The sequence below is a fragment of the Scyliorhinus torazame genome, chromosome 17, assembly GCF_047496885.1.
Source record: "Scyliorhinus torazame isolate Kashiwa2021f chromosome 17, sScyTor2.1, whole genome shotgun sequence".
NCBI classification, from domain to species: Eukaryota; Metazoa; Chordata; class Chondrichthyes; order Carcharhiniformes; family Scyliorhinidae; genus Scyliorhinus; species Scyliorhinus torazame.
The window spans coordinates 185,323,735-185,338,051 of record NC_092723.1 but is presented as its reverse complement, the minus strand read 5'-3'; the positions used below and the strand labels follow the sequence as shown (position 1 = coordinate 185,338,051).

At 43.5% G+C, this 14,317-nt stretch overlaps 1 protein-coding gene across 2 annotated transcripts in view; it reads right to left on the bottom strand.

The window, feature by feature from the left end:
* Positions 1–9,448, bottom strand: part of LOC140394508 (nuclear distribution protein nudE homolog 1-like) — a 41,045-nt gene extending 31,597 nt beyond the window's left edge. For both annotated transcript variants that reach the window (XM_072481842.1, XM_072481841.1), the window contains exons 1-2: positions 9,344–9,448; positions 6,657–6,810 (exon numbers count right to left, since the gene is read on the bottom strand). In XM_072481842.1, coding sequence (XP_072337943.1) covers positions 6,657–6,810; positions 9,344–9,429 — 240 coding nt within the window. In that variant the 5' untranslated portion in view covers positions 9,430–9,448. The remainder of the gene's footprint in view (positions 1–6,656; positions 6,811–9,343) is intronic.
* Positions 9,449–14,317: the final 4,869 nt, after the last annotated feature.

Below are 14,317 nucleotides of genomic sequence, written 5' to 3'. Positions count from 1 at the left end.
TGACTCCATCGACACCTCCCGCTGCCTGGGGAAAGCGGGCAGTATAATCAAAGATCCCTCCCACCCGGCTTACTCACTCTTCCAACTTCTTCCATCGGGCAGGAGATACAGAAGTCTGAGAACACGCATGAACAGACTCAAAAACAGCTTCTTCCCCACTGTTACCAGACTCATAAATGACCCTCTTATGGACGGACCTCATTAACACTACACCCTGTATGCTTCATCCGATGCCAGTGCTTATGTAGTTACATTGTATATGTTGTGTTGCCCTATTATGTATTTTCTTTTATTCCCTTTTCTTCTCATGTACTTAATGATCTGCTGAGCTGCTCGCAGAAAAATACTTTTCACTGTACCTCGGTACACGTGACAATAAACAAATCCAATCCAATCCAATTCAACCAGGTAAGTGATCTGCTCTCTGCTGCCGCTTCTGGCGGGAAGACTGTGGTCCAGGGACAGTGCCCTAATGTCAGGAGAAGACAGTCTGCCTCACTGGTTCCGGGTTCAGTGGACTGCCAGATCTGCCTGAGGGGGCACACATGCGCAGGACAGCCGGCATTCTCAGCCGAAAAGCCGGACGTGGCCATTCGGCACTTCTCCCGCAATTGGGAATGCCACGATCGATCACTGTGACCCTCCTGACACCCACCCATGACCCAGGGGTTGAAAAACCCTGGCCTATGGTTCTCTAGTTCATTTTGCATAACAAAGCATATTGTTGCTGAAAACTAAACTTCAACTCATTATCTTCCGACAAGAGATTCTTTCCCACCCCCCAAAGCCACCATGCTGCACATCAATTGCTCAGAAAAAGACAGCTTTAAATTCATGCAATTATTTCAAGTGTCCTTCAAACATATTGTTAGAGATTATAATACACAAGTTACTTGGCCTCTCTTTCAAAAAGGTTTCCTCTGCTGTATCCCATTCCACCACCAGCTGCACTCCCACCATTACCAGATCTTCACAATTCTCTTCTGCAGCTGACTCCTGCATAGTACACAAAATCCCAGGAGAAGGCAACAAGGCACCACATCCATGGAATCGTGCAGCTTCCCATCCCAGCTTCCTTCCAGCACTTCAACTGAAGTCTGGAACTCTGCAGCACAGAGGCTAGGAGAAAACAGAAGTTATGTCTTCAATTACCAATGTTAAACACATTTATATTTCGAACAATAAATTAGAGACCCCTCTGAAAATGGATATTGAGAAAAGGGGTCACCTAATCTGATGTCATATGATCTGGCGTCAGGTCCTTTCTAAACAACAAAAAAGTACTCGGTCTGGCAGCACTGGAGCAACATTGCACAAGAAAACCAATAAACATTTGGATATTCGCAAATGCTGAGTGGTGGAGGTGTTGCCACGGTGAATGCATCAGTTAACTGATAACTGACAGTTATCTGCCAAGCTTTTCAACCTGCCTGGCTTTGAAGTCAAACAAAGCTTGGCAGTTAACTGTCAGTCATCAGTTAACTGATGCATTCACCATGGCAACACCTCTGCCATATGAACTAAGAGTTGACCATTCCGCCCCTCAAGCATGCACTGCCATTCAAAAGCATCATCGCTGATCTGATTGTAACCTCTACTCTATATCTCCCCTCCCCGATAATCCTTTACCCTCTTGCAATCTTATCCCCCACGCCCCCCCCCCCCGATAATCCTTTACCCTCTTGCTTATCAAAAGTCTTATCCTCTTATTCAAAGACTCTCTTCCATTGCCTTTTGAGGAAGATAGCTCCAAATACTCTCAACCCTCAGGAGATCTCAACTGGCCTAATTTTAAATGGTGGCACCCTAGTAACATCCACCCTCTCAAGCCCCTTCAGGATCCAGAGTCCCAATTGCCACCAAATCAGTGCTCTTTTCTCATCAAGTATAAATTGTTGTTCCCTTTACATGTGGAATGCTAATGAATGTTCTGACGCAAGACCGAGGTGTTGTTGTTCATTCAGCGATACCGAGTTCTATACTCTTTGTAGGCCACAATAATTACTATTCAAACATTTCCAATTAAGTTAGGATTCCTGTTCACTGAACCTGCTTCCCACAGTTTCACAAATATGATAGCTTGTACCAATAATCCTAATTACATTAGATCACTCACATTATATTAGATCTGCCACGGGTTACTCACTGCCACTTTCAAATCTACATTGGTGGTCAGTATTCTGAATACAGTGGATGGACAGAGGCAGGAATGGAGACATGTCATTATGTCCTTTACTAAAGTAACAGAACATGAGATATGATTGATTACAACATTATTCATAGACATGTATCACAAATCTACAATTCTACTTTACAAAGCCTTTCTTTGGGCAGCACTGTGGCATGGTGGTTAGCACAGTTGCTTCAAAGCTCCAGGGTCCCAGGTTCGATTCCTGGCTTGGGTCACTGTCTGTGCGGACACTGCACATCCTCCCCGTGTCTGCGTGGGTTTCCTCCGGGTGCTCCGGTTTCCTCCCACAATCTAAAGATGTGCAGGTCAGGTGGATTGGCCATGATAAATTGCCCTTAGTGTCCAAAATTGCCCTTAGTGTTGGGTGGGGTTACTGGGTTATGGGGATAGGGTGGAGGTGTGGGCTTGGGTAGGGTGCTCTTTCAAAGAGCCCGTTGGGCCGAATGGTCTCCTTCTGCACTGTAGATTCTATGATTCACTTGCCAATAAGGCCTATTGTCAGTTATTTACACTGGTCTGTATATCCTGGGAGGATTTACCAGACATTATCAAGGCACAACTGTTACGGGGCGGCACGGTGGCACAGTGTTAGCACTGCTGCCTCACAGCACCAGGGATCCAGGTTCAATTCCCAGCTTGGGTGACTGTATGGAGTTTGCACTTTCTCCCAGTGTCTACGTGGGTTTCCTCCGGGTGCTCCGATTTCCTCCCACAGTCAAAACCTGTGCAGGTTAAATGGATTGGTCATGCTAAGTTGCCCCTTAGTGTCCAAAAAGGTTAGGCGGGGTTACTGGGACAGGGTCGTGAGACGCAATGGTCGGAATGGCCTCCTTCTGCACTGTAGAGATTCTGTTCTATGAAACCCTACCCCAAATTCTACTGTCCCACACTATTGTATCAGATTATAGAAAATATTCACATTCCAGTGGCTGAAGCACTTGGAAGGGGAAGGATTTCCCCACCACCACCAGCCGCACTCCCATTGTGACAGCTTCAGTTGGTGCTTGCCCGCTTCCATTACATTTTCAGTGCAATATCAGACACCTCATTAACATTGAGTGCAACATCAATCCCCTAAAACCAACATTTTCATTCCAAGACGGTACAGAAATTAATTTTCAAATTACAAGACAAGAATTAATTCCATGTTCACAAGGTCAAAATGCATCTGTGTCGGGTTTAACAGATGTTCAAGCTTGTGCATTGTATCCCACGTATCAGAAATCTGCTATCAACAGCAAGACTCTAATGTTAACAGAATGCTGCTATGAAAGGGGGAGGTGGTTGGAGGGGAAAACACCAGTGCAACGTCTTGAATTTACACAGCATCTTTAATGTAGCCAAACTTCTCAAGGTGCTCCACAAGAATGATCAAACAAAATATCAGTGTTACACAAGGAGGTATCAGGGCAGGTGGTTTATCAAGCTCACCTCTCAAACGCAGTGTAAACTCTAAATAGCACGTCAGAGTCGAATGTTGGCATGCTGAGTAGCTGAAATGTTCCCAACAGCCTTTTACACAAGCAACAAACTCATTTTAATACAGCTGGTCCATATGCATTTTTCCCAGCCATTGGGGAATTTAGTAGCACAGAAGTAAATTGTTTCAAATCACAGGCACCATTGTCTTGTCATTATGGCGACTCTACGATCTTACTACAAATTTCAACACTCGGACCGAGAGCAGCCAATAGAGGGCCACTTCACAGCAGTCTTGGATTTTTTTTTAATTTTTTTTATTTTTTTAAAAAGTGACCCATTATACTGGAATTAACTTTTTAGGTGTGTTTGGAACACTGGGGAACTGCTGCAGTTTCTATTTCATTTAATAACAGACACACCGTGTGCATGCAACTTGATAATCAATGTCAAAGAGAGGTCAGGATTCTATACATCTGCTGGATAATTTCTATCCCCCCCCCCCCCAATCCTGCAATGGCAGACAGAAGTAGATCAGGTGCCGGTTTACAAGATGTGCCTTATGCAGAAATATTTGCAGGACCAACATTTGCCTCCAAATTAGCTCTTGGTCTATTTCTTTTTTAAATTTAAATCTCCATTTCCTAAAGGCAGTAGCTCAAGCTGGGTAACCACCATGGGTGGTGTCAGGCCGTCAGTCCCTGAGTAACAAGCATTCAGAATACAGTACCAACAACCATTCGGAAAGACGCCAACAAGTGCATGTTCAGTCTTGTTCTGACTGTTATTCTTCATACATACACAAGACAAAAAAGGGTGGAAATTAGGATCTGGAATTAAGTTTTCCTTCCCCACTTTGTTTATTGTAGTCCAAATAAATAATTGCCACAGCAATTATATCACCCTTGGCCAAAACTAACTACTCAGCACAAGAGAGAACTCAAATTTGCATCTTTCCTCATCTTTGTCATATCAGATGATGCACCGACCCATTCCATTAATGCCCATGCCAAGCACCTCCACACAAAAAAAAAATGCTTCAATAATTCAGATTAAAAAGTGCATTCACAACCAAGTTAATCCATAGAATCAATAGAGTGCAGAAGGCCATTCGGCCCATCAAGCCTGCACCAATCCTCTGAAAGGGCACTCTATCTGGACCCATTCCCCCACCCTCACCCTGTAACCCCATCTAACCTACACATCTTTGGACTGTGGGAGGAAACCGGTTACCCAAGGCTGGAATTGAACACGGGTCCCTGGCGCTGTGAGGCAGCCATGCTAACCACTGTGCCACCGTGCACCAATTTAACATTTCAGTTAAACTCAAAAACTGAACTTTACATCAAGTACTGTATATTCTCATCAGAAATGCTGCTCCAGCACCTTCTTCCACAATAGCCTGCATTCACCCCTTCGATGTTATTTGGACATCCCCACTCCTTCATTTATTGATCATTCAAATGCTACCACCATCACTAAGCACGTGAAACATAACACCAAGTATTGTACTATGAATGCTGCAAGTAATCCTCTCCAGTTTCATCATTCACACTGTTCCCATTAGCATCTCACAAATTGCTACTGATAGTGCATCATGGAGTTAATGTAGCTCAAAATAGCTTCCCCAGATACAAAAGGCAAAGAGACGTTCGACAGTTAATATTACAATGTGCTTTCCATTGTTCAAGCAAACATATGAAAACATTGTACACCCCTCAGTACACTGCTACATTCCTAGTTGCAATAGTTACAGCATTGGATTTTTTTTTTTTTTTTTGCAGATGTCCAGAGCAAATTCATCTTTTTGCAGCCAAAACTACTTATTCTATTCCAAGTATTAAATTCTTCCCAATTACACCCACTTAGGAACCCCACCCCTGCTGTGAAAAAAAACTGAAGAGCACAAACGTGCTCCCAGCTGACTGCACTGCAGATTCTAACAATGGATTCCCTGTTTCTTCAAATCACTTGCTTACACAGTCTCTGGAAAGAATGACAGCCTCCATGTCCTAGCTTTAGAAAAGGATACTCTTAATTAATCAAAGGTTTACTGCAAAGTGCCTTTCAGCAGAGATAGAATTTGAGGAGGAGAACACCTCAGAAAAAACACTGGACAAATATGTATATTGAAAATTCTGAGTGAATGTTCAGCAATAACTATTACAATTGACAAGTCAAAAGCAGTTAAGATTTTGAAATCATAGTTAATTTGAAAAAACTCCCAAGTCAAAAGAATTAACTGAAAAAATTTAATACCTATCTGTAGTGACAGACTGAGGACAGATTCATTCACAAATCTGTCCTCCTTTTGCCACCATTAACGATCTGAACCCGTGCCAAATTAGCGCCACCATAAAATAAACCCACTAGAGGTGGATTTTGTGCCAGTGTTGAATGGGCAACCTGCCCATATAAACGGACTATAATCCCAGCAGGCATGCCTGATGCCATGATCTCTTTCCCCTGCCCACACAATGCCATCACTGTGCACATTTTAAAAGATAAAACTCAAGGACGACCAGTATGAAAGATTCTATTGATTTAACATCTTGAAATTGTGCAAACATAGAAGAGCTTATTGCCTAGGTAATTATCCCCCACATTAAAACAAACGGGAATATTGGCATTGACGGCCACTAAACCTTCCAATAGCAATAAACAGTTTCACTCCGATCTGAAGCAAATAACAAAATTAACTGTTAGATGCTGCTTTAGTTTACAATGATGCAATCCCCCTTCCGCGATGGAGTCATGTTGCACCTTGGTACGGACATGGCAAATCACCATGCACTGTCTCCACCACAAACTTAGTGGAAGGACCTATGGGACAATGGCTTACATTGGAGTAAACTTTACTCAGCTTCTGGCCAAGTTATACCTCAACTTTAAAAACCTTACAGACACTAAGCCGCCCAAGGTGTTCTGTTTACCAGTATGGAAAAACCCTCCCTTTACAATAAGTATTCTAACTGCATTGTTTTAAAAAAAAGCAGGAACTTCAACAAGACACTGCAGATTTACATAGCATTTCTCAGTAACCTACCTTAAACAAATCAAGTTCCATCCGGAGACGATTGTTGTCTGACAGCAGGTCTCGATTTCGATTTTCAGCATGCTCCAGCTGAGTCTCCAGTTCCGCTTCGAGTTCTCGACTGCCTTCCTGGAACTCAATCAACTCTTCCCGAGTGTTGTGTGCACTAAATGAATGAAGTTGGGGGGAAAAAAATTGGGAAAATATTCTGAATCGGCTGCCATAAGAGAAACGGAGACAAATTACATAAGATAGCTTTAAAATGAGGGGGTGGCACGGTGGTTAGCGCTGCTGCCTCATGGCAGGGGGTGGCACGGTGGTGCAGTGGTTAGCACTGCTGCCTCATGGCACTGAAGACCCAGATTCGATCCCAGCCCCAGGTCACTGTCCATATGGAGTTTGCACATTCTCCCAGTGTGTGTGGGGGTCTCATCCCCATAACCCAAAAAGATGTGCAGGGTAGGAGAATTGGCCCTTTGGGAAAAAAAAAAAAGAATTGTGTACTGTAAAACTCATGCAAAAATAACATTCGCATTTATACAATAAATCAAAAATGTCTTTTGGTTGCAGAAAATAAATGGTGAAGGACATTACTTCTGAGCTGTGATCCAGGACGTTCACAGACCTCAACTTTTATGGGCTGGATCCTTTGTCCAGCGACATGGAATCGCGAACTGCAATTGAACGGAGAATAGTGTATCAGCCGAAAATACAGGCTGGCATCAGGCACCCAACGGAATGCCTTGCTCCGGTGCCTGACCAGTGGCATGAATGTGTTACCCACCAGCATGGGCATGCAAACTGAACAGTAAAGGCTGTTGGCAGATCATGAACGAGCCCGACCCGGCATTCTCTAGGCCCCTGCAATGCTCCGCCTCTGCCAGGTGGAAATACCAACGGCAAGGTTCACTTGTGGCATTGGGAAATGGTCACCGTGGGAGGGAGAGAGGAGTACTTTTGTATGGGGCGGCATAGTAACACAGTGGTTAGCACTGTTGCTTCACAGCGCCAGGGTCACGGGTTCAATTCCCGGCTTGAGTCACTGTCTGTGTGGAGTCTGCACATTCTCCATGTTTCTGCGTGGGTTTTGTGACGGTTGAGGAGTATTTATCCAAGATCTGCCTGAGTAGTCGAGGTTGTAAGCTACTAGTCAAGGTCTTTTGAATATCTAAAGTAAGACTCACTATATGGGAGATCTAATTATAGTATACACAATGTGCCTTGCGTTCACTGCCTTCAGTGTACAGGAGAGACGGTGCCTTAGATGACTATCTTATCCTTAATGTGACTAAATATTTCTAATTCCGGAGAGCTAGGCATGGGCACGTGACCCTCCAGATAGCCTCAGAGGGTGAGAATATGATGAGTCTTAGTTAAATGTCACTCTTATTTACTGAAATAGACACACATCGGTATGGTAAAATATATACACAATTTTTTTTTTTTTTTTTTAATGTTTTTAAAGGGTTAGGGTTTTGATAAATGATACAGTTTGACAGACACAGGATACATGAGTTAACCTCGGAGCTTCTTTAACTACATAATTGATTAAGCAACAACATTTCATACTTACAATGACAGTAGTTCTCGGAGCTCGATACCCAATCAAGAGCAGAGCTCAACGAGTCGAGATTGCAGTTTAATCACCCAGTAATATCCTAAACAGCTCTCCAAGCGAAACTCTAACTTTCGCAGCTTTTGCTTGAATATTTATATTGTTTTTACACTCAGGAAGAGCTCAGGAGTTCGAGGGGAGTTTTAGCATAGCCCCTTCTTTTGAAAAACAAGTTAGCTCCCCAGTTATTTTGAGACAAAGAACCGTCTCTCTCTTGGTTAGCTAGGCCTTAATTTCAGGGAGGCCTATCAGGGCACCGGTTTCTAAAGATAAGAGGTTGATACCTCCGGTAGTTATCTCCAGAAAAACACCAGCCTCCCTTCTTGGCAGGGTCTCTTGCCAAGTAGTAGCCTCCCTTAGTGGCAAGGTCACTAGACTTAATGAGTTCACTGCATCTTATTGCGATAAGTAATGGTTTACATTGATAATGGACTCATCAATCATCAGTTTTTAATATAGGGTTAAATACATGATTTAATATAGCATCAGCTCTGATCAGTTTTTATATAAAGTAAATATATGATTTCATCAGTTCTGATCAGCCTTTAATATAGGTGGATACCACCACAGTTCCCTCCGGGCGCTCCGGTTTCCTCCTACAAGTCCCGAAAGACGTGCTTGCTGGGTGAACTGACATTCTGAATTCGCCTTCTGTGTCCCCGAACAGATGCCGGAGTGTGGAGACTAGAGGACTTTCACAGTAACTACATTGCAGTGTTAACGTAAGCCTACTTGCAACACTAATAAAGATTATTATTATTATTGCGGCTTCAGCTTGTCAGGCTCTCGAGTGTCAATCCAGACCTCAGCGAATCACAGTGAACATTCGTTGGAATCGCACTAGTTCCACTTGGCACCAGTGCTAGCCCATTAGGATGCCCTGAATCGCTCCAGGACTGGCACCGCATTCGGGACCATCGAACTCTCACGATTCAGTCCCGGTATCAGCATTTAGTCTCTGAAACGAAGAGTCCACCCAATACATTTGGGGTCCAGCTTGTAGCTTTGCATAATTATAGTTTTATATTTAAAAATATTCACAAAACATCCTATTCTAATAAGTATATCCTTGTTCAGTACCTACCAATGTTGGTATTTTACAGCAAGTTCTTTCCAATAAGCAATTTCCTCTTCGATTGAATTGAAAGCCACCAATTCCAAATCATCCATTGCAACAATTCCAAATTTGGCATCTACGTTCAAAGAGAAATTAGTGTATATTACAGAAGTATTTGCCTGTAAAACACAAGCAGTCATGCAAGGAGCCAATATATTTTCCAGTTCTCATCAAGCCCAACTTGGAGCCATTCATTCCTATATTCATTTGACCAAACAGAAGGAAGGAATAAACACAAAACAGCTCCACACAACCTTCGATACTTGGGAAGGTCTAAGACGAAGCACAACTGCAGTAATTTGATCTCTAGCAAGTTCTCCCAAGATTTTTCTCCTTTATGCTCATTACTATAGTGTTAAAAAGGCACAATGCATGAAGCAATCAGGTGATATCTTAAGCCATAAGCATAGTTGAAGTAATGCCTGAAGTCATCTTTATAATCATGCACTGGAATATTTTTTTTTTTTTATAAATATAAAACACCTTGCTTCCTTTGAAAGCACAAGTAGAAAATCTCAAACTTTTCCACCCGACCATCATTTTGAGGCACAATGTCCATTTCCAAGCATTTCCATAGTAGCCTGCGGCACAATGAGAAATATTTAAGGGGCACCATCACATCACTGTACCCAAAGCTGATAGTTCAAAAGCAAATGGCAGGTTGAATTTGTTAAATTGCAGGACAATCAATCTTCAAACATAATTAACTTTTTGGATGGGGAATTGGGACAACAGACAGGTTTGTTAGTTTACATTTAGATTTTTTAAATATAAAGTGCGCAACTTTTATCAAGATAGAACTGAATCTGTAGTTAGGGACAGGGTATATCATAGATCATAGAATTTACAGTGCAGAAGGAGACCATTCGGCCCATCGAGTCTGCACCGGCTCTTGGAAGGAGCACCCTACCCAAGGTCCACACCTCCACCCTATCCCCATAACCCAGTAACCCCACCCTACACTAAGGGCAATTTTGGACACTCTGGGCAATTTAGCATGGCCAATCCACCTAACCCGCACATCTTTGGACTGTGGGAGGAAACCGGAGCACTCGGAGGAAACCCACGCACACACGGGGAGGATCTGCAGGCTCCGCACAGACAGTGACCCAAGCCAGAATCGAACCTGGGACCCTGGAGCTGTGAAGCATTTGTGCTATCCACAATGCTACCGTGCTGCTCCAACTGTTATTCTGTCGTTCAGAACTAGACCACAACATAAAAGAAAATGACTGCGGACGCTAGAATCTGAAACAAAAACAGAAAATACTGGACTATGGCAGCAGGCCTGATAGCATCTGTGGAGGGAAAAGGGATCTGTGGAGGGAAAAGGGAATTAACATTGAGTCTGTATGACTCTTTGCCAAAGCTGGAGAGAACTGAAAATAAAGTCAGATTTGTACTGTTGTGTGGGGGTTTGGGGGGGGGAGGGGAAAGAGTGTGGTTGGAGAGGGAGGACACTGATAGTGGCACATTAAGAGATCAGAATGTGTTAATGACAGAACAAAGGTGAGCAGTGTGCCAAAAATAGACCACCTGCCTTAAACATTGTATTGACCAACAATTACAAATAGGCAATCAAGTATATGGAACATTAGTGTATCAGTGCATTAAGTGCTCTCCTTAAAGTAGAAACATGCTCTTCTCATCTCCAAGTAGACGGTAATTTACGATACAAAGTCACTTTTTGTCTTCTGTTCAGATGCTTATTTGGGTATGGGTTCCTAAAATACCACAGACAAGTGCGGAATCATGAGAAACTGAACTGTAAATGACATCCAGCTATTCAAACAAGCGGGCAGGGTCAAGCCCAAGCCTGGTCTCAGCCACCCTCCAGCAAGATCACTCATCGCAATCATGAGCAACAAGGAGCTCTTGCGTCAACATAGCACACTAACCAAGATCAACAAAGTACAGACAAGGAATCCCATCTGGTGCATTGCGTTCTTTCGGCTCAATTCTGCACTTTGTACATATTAAAAAGCTTTGCGAGACTCTCTGGGTGTACACTTTAAAAAGTCATGAATTAGTTAGTTCTGGAAAATAAATCTCAACATGTCTGGTTGAACGTTCCCGGAATTGAGGAAGCTGCTTAACCGATGACTGAGTTGGTGAGTCAACAGCCGACAAAACTCAATGCTGCTCATCACAAGGTCAGCACGGGAATGACATCAGATGCAAGGGGGAGGGGGGGGAAATCAATTTTAAAACAATGCTGCAATGATGGCGAATCTAACAACATCTTTCTAAAAGGTTCAGAGATACTGATGGGACCATCTATTAGAATGAAGACATCCAAAGCGGTGGGGGGGGGAAGTAAAATATGAACAGATTTACATAGAGACAAAGGGGATAAAGGAACACTATTCATGGTTCAATAGTTCATTAAAAATAGAACTGAACATAAACTGAAAATAGAAGCTGACTGTTCTTGGCAAAACCTGGGATCAGGAATAAAACACATAAAAGGACAAAGAATGCTGAAGAGGAAACAAGACTGTTAGTCAACAAAAAAAGGGTGGGCGAATGGATTGTTCTACAGAGAGCTGTCACAGACTTAATGGGCCGAATGGACTTCTGTGCCGTGACGACACTAAAAGGTCATACTGGCATTGAAGGCCATTCAGAAAAAGGTCACTAAGTTGATCCCGAGTATGGAGGGATTTTCTTATGAGGGAGGTTGAGTCGGTTGGGTCTGTACTCAAATCGGAATTTAGAAGAATGAGAGGTGACCTTATTGAGACATATAGGATTCCTAGGGGTCTTGACAGGGTAGATGCTGAGAGGTTTGTTTCCCCTTGTGGGGGAAGCAGAGGGCATAACCTCAAGAGTAAGGGGTCACTCATTTAAGACCGGGCTGAGGAGGAATTTCTTCTGAGTGTAGTGAACGTCAGAGGGCTGTAGAGGCTGGGTCATTAAGTATGTTCATGGCCAAGATAACAGTTTTTTTAACCACAAGGGAATCAAGGGTGGGCAAGTGGAGTTCAGGTCATCACAGCAGATCAGTCACAATCTCACTGAATGATGGGGGTAGACTCAATGGGCCGAACAGCCTACTTGTGCTCTTACATCTTATGGTCTAAATGGATACCATAGTCCAAAGATGTGCAGTTAGGTGAATTAGCAATGCTAAGTTATCCCTTAGTGTCCAAAAAAGATTAGGTGGGTTGGGGCGTGGGCCTAGGAAGGATGCTCTTTCAGAGGGTCGGTGCAGATCTGATGGGCCAAATTGCCTCCTTTTGCTCTGTAGTGATTACATAGAATTTACAGTGCAGAAGGCGGCCATTCCACCCATCGAGTCTGCACCGGCCCCCGGAACGAGTACCCTACCCAAGCCCACACCTCCACCCCACCCCATAACCCAGTAACCCCACCCAACACTAAGGGCAATTTTGGACACTAAGGGCAATTTATCATGGCCAATCCACCTAACCCGCATATCTTTGGACTGTGGGAGGAAACCGGAGCACCCGGAGGAAACCCATGCATACACAGGGAGAACGTGCAGACTCCACACAGACAGTGACCCAGCGGGGAATCAAACCTGGGACCCTGGAGCTGTGAAGCAATTATGCTAACCACAATGCTACCGTGCTGCCCAATTCTATGAGGTCAAAATAAATAAGCAAAAATAGCAGCGATGGGCAAGCAGAAAATGAGAAATTGGTTTTGAATAAATTGGGGCTTGTGAAGATAGGAGGATTTTGGAAGGAGTTACCCCAGATGTAACTTCAGTATGGATAATGGTTTCAAGTAGCTATGATGTTAGGGGTAGAAATCTTGATAACGGTGCATTTAGTGGTGAATCTAACCAGGATTCCATGGTTTGGTTCAGCACCATCAGGAACATCCTTCCTGCATCTACCCTATCCAGTCTGGTTGGAATTTTAAAGGTTTCTATGAGATTCTCCCCTTTCATTATTCTGAATTCCAGTCAATACAATCTTAATTGTCACGGCGCCGAGGTCCCAGGTTTGATCCCGGCTCTGGGTCACTGTCTGCGTGGAGTTTGCACATTCTCCCAGTGTTTGCGTGGGTTTCGCCCCCACAACCCAAAGATGTGCAGGGTAAACGAATTAGCCACAGTAAATTGTAAAACATTAACTGGGTACTCTAAAATAAAAAATACAATCTTAACCGATTCAATCTCTCATCATAGGTAAGTCCCGCCATCCCAGAAATCAGTCTGGTAAACATTCGCTGCATTCCCTCTAGAGCAAAAAACATCCTTCCTCAGATAAGGAGGCCAAAACTGCCCACAATACTCCAGGAGTGGCCTCACCAAGACCCTGTGTAATTGCAGCAGGACATCCCTGCTGCTGTACTTCCTCATGCAGTAAAGGCCAGCATTTGTCTTCTTTAAAGGCCAGAATTGTACCCGGATCCCTGACTCTGTGCGTCAGCAGTGCTAACCACCGTGCCAGCTTCGTCCATTGAAATACTGCAACATCATTTAAAACTCAAAACCTTCAGCAACTTGACCGCATCGCTGCTGGAACGGATTTTGAGGAATAAAAGTTCTTTCACTTAATTCAGATAAACAAGCTACATAATGCAAAAATAACTTTGCGCCTCAAGCTAAAGCTGATGGTAACAACCCTTCAAATTATCAGTGTGAAACTGCATTGGCACAACAAATAACCAGCATAATGTGGCCTTTCAAAGCAAATATTCCAAGCTAAAGGCATTTCCAACATGAGTTCATAATATTTATGAATTTCACTGCAATGGACATCTCCAAACATTGATCGTAAGTGGACCATTTAGCCCATCGAGCCTCCTCAGCCATTACTACACGTTTTCCAGATCCATCCCACTGACCAGCCATGTTACAACCCATGTTCCTGCACCTTCCCCATGACCAACCACAGTCAAGGCTCAGCCTTGGAAAACATTCAATGAAGCAGCTTCCACTGCTCCCTCGGGAAGGGAATTCAGTCT